This window comes from Centroberyx affinis, unplaced genomic scaffold (assembly GCF_046629955.1).
Source record: "Centroberyx affinis isolate AG114_WGS23_722 - 3 ecotype Tasmania unplaced genomic scaffold, CSIRO-AGI_Caff_v1 ptg000575l_1, whole genome shotgun sequence".
In the NCBI taxonomy this organism is placed as follows: Eukaryota; Metazoa; Chordata; class Actinopteri; order Beryciformes; family Berycidae; genus Centroberyx; species Centroberyx affinis.
In genome coordinates, this window is record NW_027279215.1 from 1 (window position 1) to 19,295 (window position 19,295).

Here is a 19,295-nt window from a genome sequence, read left to right on the forward strand (position 1 = left end):
TTCCTCCACCACAAATTGGAATCTGTGACAAGAACACAAAGGTAACGGTTAATTTGAGGCAAGTAAAACAACTTGGGTTAAGGTTAAATTCAACACTTGCGCGTAATTTGGTGTTAACAAGTCGTGTTCATTTCACGTATTCGTGTGAGATCAGGTTGATTTTTCTTTATGGAGCTTTGTGGGTAATAATGTCAAATGGTGATACTGCATGACCAGTTGGTTCTCCACACAGGAGAATGGGGAACACAAAGCATGACAAGAGGACTATCATTGTCTTGCATGTTCTGACATGATGTCCACTAACAACAAGGTTAGGGGGTTCCATTCCCAAACTGAAAATGTACTCATTTGTAATGCTGTAGTAGTATGCTTTGGATAAGAGTCCACCAAATGGCAGATATCAGAATGACAAAGTCATATCTCAGAATGCCATTTGATTTTATCCATCTGCATGTGCTGAATGCCCGAACCGACACCAAGCTGTTTATCATGACTTGTGATGGGAAGTGAGGCAATGAAGATAAACGGCGTCATATATTGAACTTTAGTTGGTTATTTTTCTTCACTAGAAATACATTGAGCAGGAAAGTTTCTACAGTTGCCCTTCAGTTCCCCTAAAATGTCAGCTTAGCATTGTTCGTTCCAAACCAAACCAAGGGCCGCTGCTAACAGCAAACCTTCTGGGAAACCGAATATAGCCAAATGAAATTCAAAAAGAGCAAGGTCTAGCTCCAAAAGTATCAAACCAGCTTTGTGGCAAGGCCTGTCTGTCTTCCAGTGAACCTAACCATCACCATCAGCAATATTGAACACGAGGCTGACTCACATCCTCCCAGCTGGTGCACTCAGGACCAGAAAACCCATCATCATGAATACATCCCCCTCTCCCACGTGAGCTCTCATAAGCAATAATCAGCTGATTCAAGCGAAAGGTCCTCCAGCCCATCTCATCCCCATTGTCTTCCATCCCATTTGCTCTCCACTCTGCTCTAGCGCTCCGCGGCGGACTGAAAAGAGGATAATGGCGGCCTTGACGTTTACCTGCGCCGCCTATCTCCGCGCCTCTTTCTCGTCCGCCCTCTGAATGCTTGCACACACAATGGACGCCAATTACGGGCTTCGGCACATGGCGCTGCATGGCTTCTCCATCGGGGTTTTTGAAGTGGACGGCGTACTTCTGCCACACTGGCGGGGCTACGCCGCACCTTCAAAAGTTAATGGCTCATCCGTGGGCCATTAACGCGCTCGAGCTGCATCAGCATGTCTGCTCTGTATGTTTTAAGTCTCTCTCTCTTCCACACAGTAATACAGAGGCGGTGCCTATAGGCCACTCATAATGAGGCTGCTTCTTCACTCCGGCCTTTTGTAGTGGAAATAAGGGAATATTTCCGCTCCAGACAAAAGTGACGGTCTTCTCTCTTGGCGGCAAAGCGAAATGATTGAAATACAAATGAGTGCTGATCAATGTCAACCGCCTCCACTTCTTTCTTCCTCTTTGTTTTCAGGAGATATAGAGAGTTGATATTGCGGGGGAATCTTCCTCCGTTGAGCAGAAGCTCAATCTTGTGTTTGCTTTGTATGTTTGACAATGTACATCGATGTCGACGAGGGAGGTCCAAACAGAGACCGAGTGTTTTCTGGATCTGTGTGTGGCTGTGTGTTCTGGGGTTAGACCGATACATGGAGCCGATACTGGCGTTGTGTTAAAAATTAGATATCTGCCAGTCAGTGTCCACCTCCAATCTGGTAATCTGATGCCTATGATGCAGTGTTTTTTGATTATGTATTTTTCCTGTAATCTTGAGTTTCAATGGAGAGTTTTTAGTGTCCCATGATGTTCTAGCTGCTGTTTCCACCCTGACAAGAATACAATTCTGGGGGAAACACTGAATCCTTGGACTGTTTTGGGATGAAAATTATTAAAAGATATTGAATATCAACACAAATCAGCTATCAGCGGCTTCAGTCCAAAAAAAAAAACATCAGTATCGGCCTTGAAAAATCCACATCGGTCCAACCCCAGCGTGCCCATATGTCTGTCCCGGTCCTGTAACGTTGTGCCGATGTGTTTGTCGTCACCCAGAGGAGGAGAAGCCGGTGGTGACCAACGTCACCGTCGGCGAGGTGTCCTGGGACAGCTTCCTCCTGTCCTGGCTCGCCGACGAGGGCGCGTTCGAGGCCTTTCTGGTCGAGGTGACGGACGCCGAGACGGGCGCCGAGTGGCAAAACCACACCGTGCCCGCCGACGCGCGCAGCCTCGCCGTCTCTGGCCTCTCCCCCAGCACCTGGTACAGGGCTAATCTGTATGGGGTGTACAGGGGGGCCCTCTTAGAGCCCGTCTATGCAGACACCATCACAGGTATAGATGGCGTCAACGCTTGGGGGGGGGGGCACTTCTCTCTTTCCTTCGCTTCCTTCCCTCTGCCGCACACCACGGATTTTCCAGTGTTAATAAGTGTTGGAGTTGACAGGTGTTGATTGGAGAGTCGTTTGTTCACTCATAGAGCTGATATGACTCTTTAGCAGCTGCTCAAAACTAGCTAAAGTGTTACATTAACTCTGATGGGAGTGGACTGATAGAAACACTGGCATGCTGTTGATTTTGACACTGTCAGAGTTAATTAAAACACATCAATTACCTCATATTGAGTCTTAAAATGTTATATTTCTTAAAACAAGGGGAAAAATCTGCTGTTTCATTTGCTTCAAGATAAAGTGACTTGATTTTTGGGGGGAAATTTCTTGGAAAAATAACATTATAAGAATGCAATACTGAATGGTTGAGACATTTTCATCACAAAGATCTTCATCAGATAATTCTTTGTGACTGAAATAGTCTTAACACCTCAATAAAATGATCAGTTTTTGGAGATAGTTTGTCTGTTTATCTCTACAGACACGTTTAAAGCAAAACCTCTGCTCCCACTATCTCAGCACAAACTACTTTCCTTCCTTTCCAGAAGACTGTTTTAAAAAAAAAAAGTCATATAAAGACAATCCACCTCTCAGCCACTGTGGTGGAAGTTATTCTTCCCGGGGTAAACAAAATCTCCTTGCCATTCACGGCTCGCACAATCCAAATCCCCCGAACAACACCTTCTCATCAGCCATCCATCACGCGCCACATCCCCTCCTTTGATGCGGGGATTGTGAAATGAGCTAACGCTCTGCCGCGCCGCCCCGACAAAACCCATTCAGTCTATATTAGCCTCGCCGCCGATCCGCTTTTGATCCACCTTAAGCTGCCAGTCTTTCTGTTGGTACGAGTCCAACGCGAAGCAGCACCTGGTCTGTTGTGTGTAATATAGGCCGCCGGAGCGCAACAGGTGCAGCGGTTTACCCACCCACCGCACCAATCACAGTCATTATCAGCGATTAACAGGCCGAGAATTACATGTGCCAAATGAATGGGGTGTAAACAGTGAAGCCAAAATGACACTCGATAGTAAAATAAGGGGCTCTCTGTGGAAACTCGTTTCGTTTGCAGTGTGGTGCCAACACGCACTGGAAATGAGTCTGAAAAAAAAATCTAACTTTGATCGCACTTGTGTTCGTGTTTTGTATGGAGTCTTGAAGACTTTTGAGCAAGTTCTTTTGAGCATAGTATGTCAGCAAACTTTAGTTCACATAAAACAGACTTAAACGTCCACTTAAGAGGCTTTAATGTCTGCAATTTAAGATGATTTTTCAACCTGGAATCATCCGTCACTCAAAAAAAAAGACTAACATTGCGATGTATTACAAGCAGATTAGAATCCCATTACAAGTATAGATAAACCAAACCCCCTTCGTTTTATCCCTGAAATGTCCTTAATTTCACCATTACATAAACATGAATTATCCATTAAAAATAACGTAGCTTTAAAAAAGTAAGGTTAGTATCAGTTTTTAAGGGATTTATTCATGGGTTGATTCGTGGAGACTCTAGTAATTAAGGGATTTTTCATGCGTTTTGTGCAGGTTTACAGGTTATTAATGAGTTTTTAATGGAAAGTTCCTGTCTCCCTGAATTTTACATTAAATTAGAAAGTAAGGAGTCAAAAATTAAGGGGAGTTTAAGGTAGTTTAGGGTCTCCTCCATTAATAACTCCCTTAATTAACTGTAAGGGGATTTTACATGAAATAAGGGGTGAATTCATGTAAATGTAAGGTTATTTTAAGGGATTACTAGTTTGTAGAGTATCATGTCATTAAGTATACAGTTACCACACAAAATATTAGAATACTTTCAATTTTTGCACATTGTATTTGTCATATTGCGGGCTATCTGTGATTATTATCATGCAGTCACAATGTGCTTATAATACACTGATGATGCCTTATGATGCCTTATGAGCAGTAAAACCTTTCTGCGTTACCTCGACTTTTTGCTCGGTAGTCACTATTTGACCATTTTCTCATGTTAGCATCTATCCCGGCATTATCGCTCAGCATTTCACCGATCAGGACCAGTCAAGGGGAAGAAAGATGGGAGGACTGACAGAAGAGAAAAAACCCCGAGGCGCTTTTGTCACTTTGTGTGAGGCCTCTCGTCTGTATGCATCCCCAGCTCCCCCGGGCCTGGACTGCTCTTCATTCTCATGCTGCCATTGCCCCTGGGCTCTGGTGTTAGGGTGCCAGGGGCTGCCGGGGCCACGCAGAATATGGCAAACGCTCAACTCGGGCCCATTGTCTGCATGCTAATGCCTGGCGAAACCATCTTAACATTTACATTAGCGTCGCTTAATCCATAGAGCGCCCGAAATTGTCAATACGAGCGGCGGCTAATTTGACTGCGTTGTGCGCGGCGTTCACCGGGCCGCCGGAGGAAGCCGTCGCGGGGTAAAGTCCTCCAGCGGAAAGGGCCCGAGCAAACTTTGAATAACCGAGCGGGAAGCGTTATAAAACCGATGATTGATGGAACCACAAAGAGACGCAGACAGCGGCCAGAACAAGCTCGGCTCAGTCGTGGCTCATATTAACACAAGCTGCCGCCGTAAAGTTATCAGGCGAGACTAGAACTGGGACTGGGCTCCTCGCTCGCAGACCCCTTTTCAGCAGGTTAGCTGGCGCCTCGCACCTCCTCCAGTAACAGGCTCGCTTTTGTGAGCGGGGATTGTGTTCCCTAAGGTCCTGGGAGGGGAAGGAGGAGGGGAAGGAGGAGGGGGAGGAGGGGGGGGGGGGGGGGGTTGGTGAAATCAGTAGCCAGCTAGCACATGTTAGCTCCCTCTGATGGATGTGGCCCTCCCTCTCTTCCAGTGACCAGCTAAAGCCGCCCGGCGGCTAATGAAGAGTGACAGCTCCCCGGGATTTGTCTGCTCCGCTTCTCATTTCCACCGCTTCTTCTCACAACAAACGCCTTATGCTCCCCCCCCACCCACCCACCCACCCACCCCACTCCAAAATACAAAAAAGGGAGGTTCAGGCTAGTTCAGGGACCTCTGAGACCCTCACATTTGCTGTGGTGTTTTAATGAGCGGTGGCACCGGGTTTACAGAGGCTACGCCGAGCCCCCACTTAGTCTATCTGCTTCTTATCCCGGCTGCTTTAAAAGCACTATCCGGTCCATATATCCATCTGTGCCGCTACCGGAAGTTTCTCCGGGCTAATTAGCGGCAGTAGACTCATCCTCTGGAGGAGCGTTTTCTCCAGCAGCTGTAGACTCCCGCTGTCTCCCGGCCCTCTATTCCTATCACTGCCATTATTAGCTGCTGCTAATGACTAGTTAACTACTAGCTTTTACAGCACCACATGCACCTACTCCCATCTGTACGCACATAGCTAGATGCCTGCACTGTACTGTATTTGAGCACTTCTCTGAGAACAGCAGATGTTATTTGACAAAGCTTCCGTCGTTTGAATCCCTTAAGAATTGTCTGAGAATGAGATGCGGTTAGACTGATGTATTGATTTGCCGATACTGGCCTTTTAATAAAAATCGGATGGAGGCGACGATATGAGGGTGAGGATATTTTACTCAACAATCTGTAAAACCTGCACTGAAACTTGCCTCACCCTGCCTTAAGGAGCTGCTAACCCACCTAAAAGAACTTCATTATCCTGGGTTTCAATGGAGTTTTAGTGTCCCATGATGGTCTAACTGTTGTTTCAGAGGTTTGTCCACCCTGACAAGAATAAACTTCTTAGGAAAATACAGAGTTTTTGTCGTTTTAGGTCAAACATACTGAATTCCCGGGCACAAATAGCAGCTTCAATCCAAAAATATTGAAATATCGGCCTTTAAAAACCCATATCGGTCGAACCCTGGAATTAATCGAATGTTCCCCTTATTAACCACAGTGGCTTTGACGGGTGCATTAACTAAGGGCAAAGATTTCTCCCAGTGTGTTGCTGTGAGAAAAAGAGAACGTGATCGGACACATTCGTTTGGCTCAACGATCCTCCCAATTGCCTGACGCTCATTTCTAGAGAAAGAACCCAATTTCTTCTCTTGTCTCTTGTCTCTTTGTCTTCTCTTTTTTCCACTGGTTTGGAGCAAAACTCTTTTTTTTCTCTCTCTCTCTCTGCTCTGCAAACCCAGGCTCTCTCTCGGTTCACTGACATTGGGTTTCCGGGATATAACCGATGCTGGCATTTGCACACAGACCGATACACTCGCTGTCCCTGTCATTTTCTTTTTTGCCATGTTCACAAAAATGTCAAAGCACTCTTTAGGTCCGCAGAGGAGGAAAAAAAAAACTTGACTTTCCCGTTGTCGCTCAGAGGCCGAGCCCGAGGTGGAGGCTCTCCTGGTGTCCGACGTCACCGCCGAGAGCTTCCGCTTGGCCTGGACGGCCGAAGAGGACGCCTTCGACACCTTCGTGGTCATGGTGAGCCGGGCCGGCGGCCTGGGCGAGCCGCAGGAGCTGGTCCTGGGCAGCGAGGAGCGGAGCACGATTATCACCGACCTCGCCGAGGACGCCGAGTACAAAGCGGAGGTGTTTGGGCTCGTCGGGGGACGGCGCTCCAAGTCTGTAGTCGAGGTGGCGAGAACAGGTACAAGGGGCGTCAAGAGAGAGTTCGCGAGACCTGTGGAACCCACTCAACGTTCGACTCTTATGATAACAGCATGAAAACAGGGTCATTAATACCCGTGTTCTAACATTTGTCCGCTACACCTTGATCATCGCAGCTCTTTTTTTTCGTCGACTAACCCGGTTAACGGTGTTTGTCCAAGGCACTTAATGTTGCGACCTGGCAAAATGAAAACACTCCTCTTGAGAAAGGAAGATTGGTAAGCCCTTTTTAATGGAGGCTCCCCTGGAAAGTCATGAATCTTTGATGAGGACCAGCCGGCATCGGGCTGCGTTGTGTGCCTTGTGTCAGTGGCTGTGTGTCGGTGTGCGTCTTTTCCTCTCTGTGTGTGTGTGTGTCTGTGTGTGTTTTTTCATCTCGGTGTTTTATCCTCGTCCCTGTCTGTCAGCGCTCCTGAGCGGTTCCAGCGGATAGCGCCGGCAGGCCCTTTCATCACAGCTCAAGTGTACAGTAGTACAGTATCTGTTAGCACACGCTCTGGTTTCAGAGCAAACACACTCGCACCGCTCCGCAGAACTGCTCAGGATTGGAGTTGGACCGATATAGAGGCTTACCGATATTGTATTGGGCTTTTATTAGAAAGTGGATATCGCTCAGTCAGTGTCGTCCAGCTCTGATATGATGCACATTCAGAGTGTAGAATTGATTAATACTACACTGGCCCTGAATTGGCCCTTAACCTCAACTGATTCTAATGAGATAATTTGTTGTGATTCCACATAAATTAGCATTATGATGATGATTATTATTATTATTATTAATCATCGTTTTAGAGGCTTTTCCACCCTGCCAAGAGTAAAATTCTTGGGGAAAATACAAAATACTTTTTCTGAATTGTTATTGGAACTTGGAATTTTTTTGGCATGAAAATTGTCAATTTTAAAGATATTGATTATCAGCACAAGCTATCAGCTGTTGCCAGCTTCTATCCAACAACTATCAGTATTGGCCTTTAAAAACACATTGGTGTAACCCTAGTGTGGAGTTTTATTTAGTTAAAAGTTATATTTTTAATATTATTATTATTAGTAGTAGTAGTAGTAGTAGTAGTATTTGTTTCTATTAAGAGTTTTATTGTTAGTAATTCTGGACAAAACACTGAATACTTGTAATATTCTGGCATGAAAATGGTCAAATTTAAAAATACTGAATTTCGGCACAAAATATGAGCTATCAGCAGCTTCAATACAAAAATATCGGTACCTTTAAAAACCCATATCGGTCTAACCCTACTCAGATTTACTCAACTCTTCGTTCTGCTCTCTTCCAGTGTTGTCTCTGTCCGGTTGTCCTTGTCCTACCAAATGTTGTCTTGGGCCGCCTGGCCCCATGTGTTGGTGTCTCTCTGTGTGCAGGGAGAGGGGGGGGTGAGGGGGGGGGTTGTCTGTGTCACATAGAATGGGTGTCTATGCCTGTGTCCCCTGTCCTCCCTGGGGGTAAGGCTTTACTCTTGGGTTGCGTGGCGCATGTTTCACTTTTGTGTTTCCGTGAAATGGGGGCAAGTTAATCTCCCCGGGTCTGTCACGCAAGATACTGTGGCTCAGTGTTTCACCCGGGAAGGGCTGCCGTGAGCCCTGGCCTCCCCGGGCCCCTTTGTCTGTCTACCTCTCTCTCTCTCTCTCTCTCTCTCTCTCTCTCTCTCCCTCCCTCTCTCTCTTCTAAAACGAGTGCTTGTAAGTGGTGGATCTGTCCTGGCTTCAGTAACAGAATACATGTCTGTCTTTTCTCGTCTGCTGCTTAACGATGTGAAGAAGGGAAGACTGAAAACCGGAATCGGATGTTGTATGTTCTGCTTCTCCAGTCCGTGCCCGTCTAAAAAGGCAGTGCGCTAACAGAACCGCCTGTTTCTTGTCTCTTTTTGCCCCCCCCCCCCCCCTTCCCCGCCCTGTTTCTGTCTCGTCCCGCGCCAGACCTGGGCTCACCCAAGGGTGTCCGGTTCTCTGATGTCACCGATACGTCCGCCACCGTGCACTGGATGGTACCAAGAGCCCGGGTGGACAGCTACCGGGTGACTTATGTGCCTGCTCATGGAGGTCAGTATCGCTGTGTCTGAATAATAATACTCAGTCATTGCCATTTAGTCTTGTACAAATGACAGTATCCTGAAACGAGGAAGATCTCGCCACTTATTGCACCATAATGTCACTTGATTCAAGAAAATCCCTCCAAACAAGTTGAATTGCATTGGGAGAAAGTGAAATTACCTCACTCAAAAATCAAATATACTTTCAGAAAAGCTTCAATTTATGTCTTTTTTCCTCTTACAAGACCCTATCCCCATACAACTTACATGTTTGACTCTACTTAGTATGATGTTTACTAAGAATTGAATCCATAAAGGTTGATGCCAGTCTAAAAAAATATATATATTCCCCTCTATTCCCCATATAAAAAGAAGGATTTACCCTCAACTACTGTGCATCCCTGCTTGTATCAACAAAACAAGATTAAATGACGGACAGTGTTTGCAGTGCAGCTGATTCAAAGTCAGTGTTGGAACATAGTGCCGGTTATTAATATCTATATTCTATTGAAATTCACACCGCTGTGGTATCATTGCTCCAACCACTTCATCTTAGGTTTCATCAATGAGACTGAGTCTTCCATCATCCTCCGGGCAAACGAAGGCTCTTTTCTCCTGCGATAGACTGATTCTGCCCTCTAGTGACTAGTTATAGGTATTGCTATACAATGAGAGACTGAAATTATTCACCAGCTATCTGTAGTATCATAATACTTGACTGCTGAAACCTTATGTAGAATATAGAGTTGAGATTAAAAAAAAAAAAAAAAAAAAGGGATGCCACTTAGAGAATATGATCATCTATTTTTTTCAGTATTAATGCAATGAAGTTCATTTACCAAGTCATCACCTTACTTGCTTATAGAAAAGAAAAAGAATGAGAGAGATTATCATATATTTCTTTTAAAATACTGAGGATTGATCAAATTGTGCGACCTAGGACCAAATTTATCACTTAATTTCAATTTATTACCAAGTTTATCAGGATGGATATGAGATGGTATGAGATCTTTCAGCTGACGGCCTTATATTCCTGTGTGCTGTTTTCGACACCCAGGAAGCGCTAAGACGCTGACGGTGGACGGCTCGGAGTCTCAGACGGTGCTGCCCAACCTGACGCCCGGGGTCACCTACCGGGTCACCGTCATCGCTGTCAAGGGTCAGAGGGAGAGCGAGCCCGGGTCAGACAGCGTCACCACGGGTAAGGCTCACATCGGGCTAAACACACACACACAGTCACAATCTTAAGGCAGGGCATCATAGAAATCATAAGAAATGGCAATTTTGGCTGGATTGGTAATTGGCTGGTAATTTATCAAAAATCAAATTGTTGCACATGAATTGAAAGAACAGGCTACAGGTTTTGCTTAACAAACACGTGACAGCTCTTTTATGTTTTATGGAAAACTGGTGTTCCACTTATTTTAGCCATTGAGTGTATATCTACAGTATTTACCGTTATGTTAAAAAAGTTGTATACTGTAGCTTTATGGTTAAAGTGCCAGCATTGATTCTTGTAATGCAACAATGTTTAATTCAAGCCTTTTCATCAGAAGCGTGTTGCCCTTTGAAGCAGGTTTGTGTTCAGTTTGTGTTCAAGCAGCCTGAAGGTGGAGAGGTCTCCTGTTTCCTCACAACACAGAACAGTAGCTCCGTCTACAGGGAGACATTTGAGGAGGGTCAGCTCACACTGACTGTGGTGTGTGTGTGTGTGTGTGTGTGTGTGTGTGTGTGTGTGTGTTACAGCTCTGGATAAGCCCCGTGGTCTGACTGCAGTCAACATCACAGACACTGAAGCTCTGCTGCTCTGGCAGCCTGCCATCGCTACTGTAGATGGCTACGTCATCACCTACAGTGCAGACACAGGTATGTAAAGCACACACACACACACATATATACACACACAACAAGCACATAAAATACTGTATGTCTAGAAACTACACAGCACACATAAGTACATTCTTGCATGTGCAGAAGATACACTTAACTCTTAATAAAGGCTTTTTAGCATTTTTTTCTTAAATACGAAGCCGGCCTGTTTGTGTCCCACAGTTGCACCAGTGATGGAGCGGGTGTCAGGAAACATCATGGAGTTTGAGATGAGCTCTCTGACTCCAGCCACACACTACACTGTGAAGGTCTACGCTGTGAGGGACTCGGCCAAGAGCGCAGCCACGACGACTGAGTTCACCACCGGTCAGTCCTCAGCTCTCATATGACTCATGTTCAAACACTGTTCATTCATTCAAAGGCATCGCCAAGGTAAACTGCCAACCAGCTGATGCATATTTCTATTTGTTTACTGGAACCTGGGGCAGTTTTTAGGTTTTGTAAAGTACACTGGCTCAAACAAAATCAAAATTGCTCCATTAGCCAAGTACAATTAATGTACAGGAATATGTCTAGATAAGATTTTTTTTTTTATATACAATCAAAAACAACATTAACCTTAGCCCACATACAAAGAGATGAATGACAGTCCAACTGTCCAAAAGTCCAACTTCACAGGACAAAAGACAAAGACATTAAAAAAGACATTAAAAGGACGATATGGCATTATAGATGAAAAATCAATAGTAATCAAGCAGTCGCATACATTTTTCTTTGTTAGTGCAACTGTAACAAAAAGTAACAGTAAGTCATATGTAAAACAACCAAGGCAAATAACTATTTCATAGAAATAACCCTATAGTGTATATTTAGTTCAATTTTCACATACAGAATCATAATAACAGCACTAATAAAGACTTATTTTCTAATTTCATTCACTTTTAAACTTATAAGCTGAATATTCTTTTGTAGCCCATATAACTTTAGCGAAAAGCTGAAACTTTAATGATGCCCATGGGGAAATTGGGCCATTGCAGCAGCAGGACACAGTAAAGAAAAAGAAAAAATAGAGAGTATAAGAAGAATATAAGAATATAAAGAATTGAAATAAAAAATATATCAAATGGGGGTTATGTAAACATATGCAAAAACAATTTCAACGTTGAAATGTATGAATGAAAAGTATGACGTACTGACACAAAGAAAAAAACAAAATATGAAAACGAAAAAAATTAAATACAAAAACATCTGTCAAAAATATGAGATATATGCAGTATGAAATAAGTATGAAAATATAACAGTCATATACCGTACAGTGCAGGGTGGGACAAGATAGCACATACTGTATAATTTTTTCAGTTTTTCAGTCTCATTCATTGTGTATGCAAGCAAAAAAAGCATAATATCCTGGAGAATTTACCATTAGTCCTCCATCTGTTTAGTCTGTGTCCAACTTGCATGATGCTCTTCAGTAGACTCAGACTGGATGGAGACTTAAAGGTGTCTCCTCCAGCGTGGATGCTGAAGCCTGTTGTGTGTGTTTTAGATGTGGACGCCCCCCAGGACCTGGCAGCCAGTAATGTCCAGACGGAGAGCGCCATGCTGACCTGGAGGCCGCCCCGCGCCGACATCACCGGATACATCCTCAGCTTCGAGTCCACCGACGGCACCGTCCGGGTGGGTTTTTGACCAATTTGACCATCTTCATGCCCAAAGAAATTCAGAAAATGACAACTATTCAGTGTTTCGCCCAGAACTGTATTCTTGTCAGGGTGGAAAAGCCTCTGAAACAGCATTTAGACCATCATGGGACACTAAAACTCTCCATTGGATTCAGTTCAGGTTAAGGTCTTCCCATAGATAGCCAGTGTAGTATTGGTCAATTCTACCATAAATATGTAATAAATCAAACTACATCATATCCATCATATCAGAGGTGGATGACACTGACTGGCTGATATCTGATTTTTAAGAAAACATCAATGTCAGGCGTAATCCAAATATCGGCAAACCAATATATCAGTCTAACCCTACCTTAAACATATGACAATTTTTCAGAGATATAGTAATATGTGATTTTTAATAAAAGGCCAATATCGGCTTGATTTACTAAAATATTGGTTGATATCAGTGAAGGAAGCATTGCACTGAAATTGATGATTTTTATGTTTCTTGCCTTTTCTCTTTTGTACTCACTTATAACTCACTTGCTTTACAAAAATGTATAAAAAAGGAAGTAAAATATATAAAACTGGAGATAAGGTCTGGAAATGCATTAAAACAGTGTGGTTAAAAAATGAAAACCTAAAAAGTAACATACGATTAAAAGTGTGTCTTTAACCTGATGTGTTGTTTCTTGTGTTTGGGTTGCTCCTTCAGGAGGTGGTCCTGAGTCCCACTGCCATCTCCTACAACATGGCCCAGCTCAGCGCCTCCACAGAGTATTCAGTCAGGCTGCAGGCCATCGCCGGACCAAAGAGAAGCAGAGTCATCACCACCGTCTTCACCACCAGTGAGGGGACTCGTACACACAAAAAAAAAAATATATATATATATCCACTGGGTCTTAAAAACTCATTTGTCTTCAAACAAGTGACAAAAATCTGCCAGTGGGGTGAGATAATTACCTCCTCCAATGAAGATGGAAGATTTGTTTGCAGGATATCCAAAATTGTGTTCATGTGCTGGTAGGAAAGTCAAACAAATTAGACTTTTAAGCATCGTTGCATTCACAAGCTATTTTGTCAGAAAATCAAATCTGGCAGACAAGCGATAAACAGACATGAACCGTGACAGAGGCTGCAGCTTTGACGGTTGTAGAATTGTTCAGCGTTGGCGGAGGTTTGTGCCTTCTAGTGCCTTCTAGTTTTATTTCTTTGATACAAGCAGGGATGTAGTGGAGTGAATTTGCCCGACTTTTTATTTGTGGAATAGAGGTTAGCTACCTTTTTAGGCTGACATAAATCTATATAGTATACATCATAGTAAGTAGTGTCAAACTGATGTAAATTATACAATAGGGTCTTTTAAGGGAAAAAAAGCATAAATGAATGCAATTCTGAACATATCATTGATTTTTGATTGGTGGTTGTGATGCCTTATCACCGACTGGAGGCCATATCAAAGTTTACCTACCTATATAGTATGTCACTGGATATAAGTAAAAGAACCTGCCCGTGAGGTGAGGTAACTTCACTTTTTCCATACATTTTCTTAAATCAAGTGACTTTATCTTGATAAGAATGGAGTGGTGTGCCTTATTTCAAGATAAAAAATCATCGGAGACAACTGAAATGGTCTCACCCCATTTGCAGATTTTAAGACTCAGCACTGGATTCTTCACATCTGACTAGTCCTGACAATTTGTTCAGTGCACTGGTACAAAACCCCTCTGATCCCATCCACTATCCAACCCCTTATTACGCAATTCGTCTGCAGCTGCTCCTGTTTGGTGACTAATCCACTCCCTGTATATGTTTTTTCTGTGTGTGTGTGTGTGTAGCTGGGGTGCTGTACAGACACCCGAAGGACTGCTCCCAGGCCTTGCTGAACGGCGACACCACCTCCGGCCTGTACACCATCTACCTGGGTGGAGATGAGAGCCAGCCGCTCCAGGTTTACTGCGACATGACCACCGATGGAGGCGGATGGATTGTAAGTCATTGGCTAACCTATGGCTATATACAGCCATACATATAGCCTACTGTATGTGGCAGTATATATGGCAGCTCCCTCATGTGAGGCTCACAGCATACAGTTGTAGTTGACACTGCTGTAGTTTGTTTGTGTTTAGCACCTATCCCCGTCCCCGTTGGCGAGCTTCCACTTGCCGAAACTATTCCTCTATGCCGATGATGTTTGTCTGTATCTGGGATATGTTGTCATGATTTTCCAGACATTTCTCTTCGCCACATTAAATAATTTTGCAGTTTTTGTGACTGATGTGCTTGCAATTCAGGCACCGACTGTTTGCCTATTTTGAAAACCACATGTTGCTTTGAAAACCTCCATATAGAAGTGGTGATTGTCAGACCTTTTTTAAAGCTGATATAAGGCTAATTTGCAAGGAAAATTACCAGAGATCAGTTGAATGTCAAATTATTAATTTATTATTATTATTATTTATGTTACATATATAAGAGTAGTTTAGTGGTTAGATCAGTGGTTCTCAAAGTAGGGTTTGGGGACCCCCAAGGGTCCTTGAAGGGTTTCCAGGGGGTCCCCAGGTAAATGAGGAATAGTTTAGTTTCATTATGATTTAATTCACCAAAATTTGTCCCTGGTAGAGAGTGTATAAGAATGACTGTTGTAATCCTAGGTTTCATTTTCCCTACTATTATCTCCCCCACGTACAATGTTGTTGTAAATCAACAACAACTAAAATCTTCCCATATGGGGTCCCTGCTGGCTTAAAAATGACCTGAATCTCACCAGATCCTTCACTCCTGTCTCTCTGCTGTTCAGTCTCCCTCTCGGCAAATAGAGAACAAATACTAAACTGAGCACACTGCCCACGCTCCTTTTCTAAAAACAAGAGAATAAGACATACAGAGAGTACTGAAGATAATACAGCAAGTAATTACAACAATCAAACACCTTGAGAGCAGTAGAAAAAAATAAAGATAAAGCATCTTTGTTGACAGGTTTACAGGTTTGACACAAATGTGTTCAGGTGTAGAGATGGAGGAACATGCCGTATATACAGAAATAGATTGGATATGTAATAGAGTTTGAAATTGGGTGGGTTATTTCACAGTGACTGATCGGCGTTTCTTTTCACTGATGGTTTGTTTTCTCCTCGCAGATTTTCGTCAGACGTCAGAGTGGTAAACTGGAGTTTTTCCGCAACTGGAAGAACTACACAGCCGGCTTCGGTGACATGAATGATGAATTCTGGCTGGGTAAATTTCTACAAAATATTGGAATATAGTAATATATTTGAATATCCATATGATATGATGGATATGATGCAGTCTGTTTGATTACATATTGTAGAATTGATCAATACTACACTTGTTGTCTATAGGAAGCTCTTAGTCTGTATTGATTCTAATGAGACATTTTGATCAGATTCCACACTTTGCTTTAAAATTATTATAATAATTAGTATTATTATCTTCAGTTTAAGTGGAGAGTTTTTGGATCCCATGGTCTAAAATTCTGAGGGAAGCACAGAATATTTGGAATTTTGGGGGAATTTTTTGACATGAAAAATTAAAGATATTAATGGAATAAAATATACATAGCTTCAATCTAAAAATTTCAAAAAATCAAACCTTAATAATAAAAGCCATCATTATCATCATTATTGTCAATGTCATTTATATTTATCATATCCTACAACCTCTTCCAGGTTAGTGACTCCCAGGTGTCTCCTCTCTCCCCTCCTCCAGGTCTGAGCAACCTCCATAAGATCACGTCCGGAGGTCAGTACGAGCTGCGCGTCGACCTGAGGGACAAGGGAGAGACGGCCTACGCTCAGTACGAGAAGTTCTCCGTCTCCGAACCCCGCACCCGCTACAAGGTCCATGTGGGAGGATACAGCGGGACCGCAGGTCGGTCTGGCTTCTGTCAGCTATACATGGAGATGAACGAGGAAATCGACTAGTCTTCATCCTCTAGTTGTCTAGGCTGAAACATGTCGGTGGTTCCATTAGGAATTAGCCGCCAAATGAAGGCTTTTTGTGAAGAAAAGTGTAACACTGGTCCATTTTTTATATTATTTGTATTGATTTTATTTTTTTAAATATATTATTTATATTATTTTTAAATTTTTTGAGTCAGCTTGGTCCATTTTTCTGTTTTTATTTTTTATTTTTTTATTTTTTTTTTATAATTTATCCTATTTTATTTTATTATTTTTCCTTTATATTATTCATCATTAGTATTGGTATTAGTGTTAAAAGTCTTATCACTGGAGCATTTTTTGTTTGTTTGATTGTTTCCTTTTTTGGCATTAAATTTAAAGTGTATAATATCATGACCTGATACCACAAACTGATATCATTCAGTTCCATTCTCAATAACACTTGACTAGAGAAAAGATCTTTATTATTGCTTTTGCACATAGAGACCCAGCAGTGCTCATTCAGATTTAACAAATCAATTATTCCTAACCGACTCTCCCCCTCTGTGTGTGTCTGTAGGTGACTCTATGACCTACCACCACGGGCGTCCATTCTCCACTTACGACCATGACAATGACATCGCTGTCACCAACTGTGCCCTGTCCTATAAGGGTGCCTTCTGGTATAAAAACTGCCACCGTGTCAACCTCATGGGACGATATGGAGATAACAGTCACAGCAAGGTATGGCTGAATCCAACAGACCCCATACTGAAGTTAGGGATTTCCTAGTGAGAGTGGAGATGCTAAAATTTGTGTGATGATTGCTAATTTTATCATCTGAACATTGTTTGTTGAAGTGTTGTGTATGTTGAAGACAGGAGAGGATGTGTGTTTTCGTGTGATTAGTTCCAGAGATCCTAGAGGGGGTTCCAGAGTTCTTGAAGGGGTTTCAGGGGACCTTGAGGGGGTTCCAGGGGTTCTTGAGGGGGTTTCAGGGGTCCTTGAGGAGGTTCCAGGGGGTCCTTGAGGGGGTTCCAGAGGTTCTTGAGGGGGTTCCAGGGGTTCTCGGGGGAGTTTCAGGGGTCCTTGAGGGGGTTCCTAGGGTCCTTGAGGGGGTTCCAGATTCCAGAGGTTCTTGAGGGGGTTCCAGAGGTCCATGAGGAGGTTCCTGGGGTCCTTGAGGGGGTTCTAGAGGTTCTTGAGGGGGTTTCAGGGAACCTTGAGGGGGTTCCAGGGGGCCCTTGAGGGGGTTCCAGGGGTTTTTGGGGGGATTTCAGGGGTCCTTGAAGGGGTTTCAGGGGACCTTGAGGGGGTTCCAGGGGTTCTTGAGGGGGTTTCAGGGAACCTTGAGGGGGTTCCAGGGGGTCCTTGAGGGGGTTCCAGGGGTTCTTGGGGGGGTTTCAGGGGTTCTTGAGGAGGTTCCAGGGTGTCCTTGAGGGGGTTCCAGGGGTTCTCGGGGGAGTTTCAGGGGTCCTTGAGGGGGTTCCTAGGGTCCTTGAGGGGGTTCCAGATTCCAGAGGTTCTTGAGGGGGTTCCAGAGGTCCATAAGGAGGTTCCTGGGGTCCTTGAGGGGGTTCTAGAGGTTCTTGAGGGGGTTTCAGGGAACCTTGAGGGGGTTCCAGGGGGCCCTTGAGGGGGTTCCAGGGGTTCTTGGGGGGATTTCAGGGGTCCTTGAGGAGGTTCCAGGGGGTTCTTGAGGGGGTTCCAGAGGTTCTTGAGGGGGTTCCAGGGGTTCTCGAGGGAGTTTCAGGGGTCCTTGAGGGGGTTCCAGATTCCAGAGGTTCTTGAGGGGGTTCCAGAGGTCCATGAGGAGGTTCCTGAGGTCCTTGACGGGCTCTAGAGGTTCTTGAGGGGGCTCCTGGGGTCCTTGGTTGTACTATGCTATAACGTACTATTACTATAACAATTACAATACTAAATCAACAACTATATGGGACCCTGGGACAAAATCCTATCATTGGGAATCCTTGGCTCTATATGTGGGTCTGTTTGCTGACCTGCTGACATGAACATGTTTGAGAAAAAAAAACCTGATTTTCCACATTAAAACACATTAAAACCTCACCTGACTTCAGCGCTCACCCACTCCCCCCCCATCTCACTGACACATCATTTCTCTACTTTTTTTTCCCCCCCTCCGCAGGGCGTCAACTGGTTCCACTGGAAGGGCCACGAGCACTCGATCGAGTTCGCCGAGATGAAGATCAGGCCATTCAACTTCAGAAACTTGGAGGGAAGGAGGAAACGATCATAAACCCGCTCCCGAAGAAAAACCACCCGCCCACCCTACCGCCACCGCCACCGCCGCCACCACTAGTACTCCGTCCGGACTCCCCCGTAAACCACCTTGACCCCCCCCTCGCCTTCCCACCCCCACCCTGCAGCTACCAAAGCCACTGCCAAGAGCCCCGCTGCCTCCACTCCCGACGGACACATCTCCCTCCCCCCCCCCCCCCTTCGCTCACAGATCAGCCTCCGCTCCGACCCCCCCCCCCCACCCCCCACCCCCTTCCCTCGATTATACGGTTGATGTGGATATTACAAAAAAAAAATGGACTTAAATCAAGCCCACACACATTCTATTCACGCACCAAAGAGAGCAAACACAAACTCCCATCGCACCCACTTCTTTTTTTTTTTCTTTTCTCTTACGTTGCAGCATTTGCGGAGAGGTGTATTTGCGTGCAGCTCGGGCATTACGTCGTGTACAGTAACACATACGGTCCCCCCCCCCTTTACGTCACATCCAAGCCTTTTTCTTTCTCACACGTTGGGAGGTTTCACAGAGAGGACAGGCTGTTTACAGTACATGTGGTCTTGTTAAGGTTCAGGGCCTCTTCGCTCAACCGGGTTAACGAT

The 19,295-nt window shown here is 44.3% G+C and overlaps 1 protein-coding gene across 1 annotated transcript; it reads left to right on the forward strand.

Moving 5' to 3' along the window:
• Positions 1-2,083: 2,083 nt before the first annotated feature.
• LOC139643182 (tenascin-like) lies at positions 2,084-18,707 on the forward strand (the record flags this gene model as incomplete). Its single annotated transcript, XM_071518361.1, has 13 exons — positions 2,084-2,359; positions 6,703-6,975; positions 8,925-9,047; positions 10,095-10,238; positions 10,784-10,903; positions 11,090-11,233; positions 12,414-12,544; positions 13,247-13,379; positions 14,370-14,521; positions 15,672-15,768; positions 16,261-16,422; positions 17,014-17,177; positions 18,580-18,707. Coding segments are annotated over 13 exons (2,030 nt in total), but the record flags the coding sequence as incomplete, so codon positions are not given.
• Between the last annotated feature and the right edge of the window lie 588 nt (positions 18,708-19,295).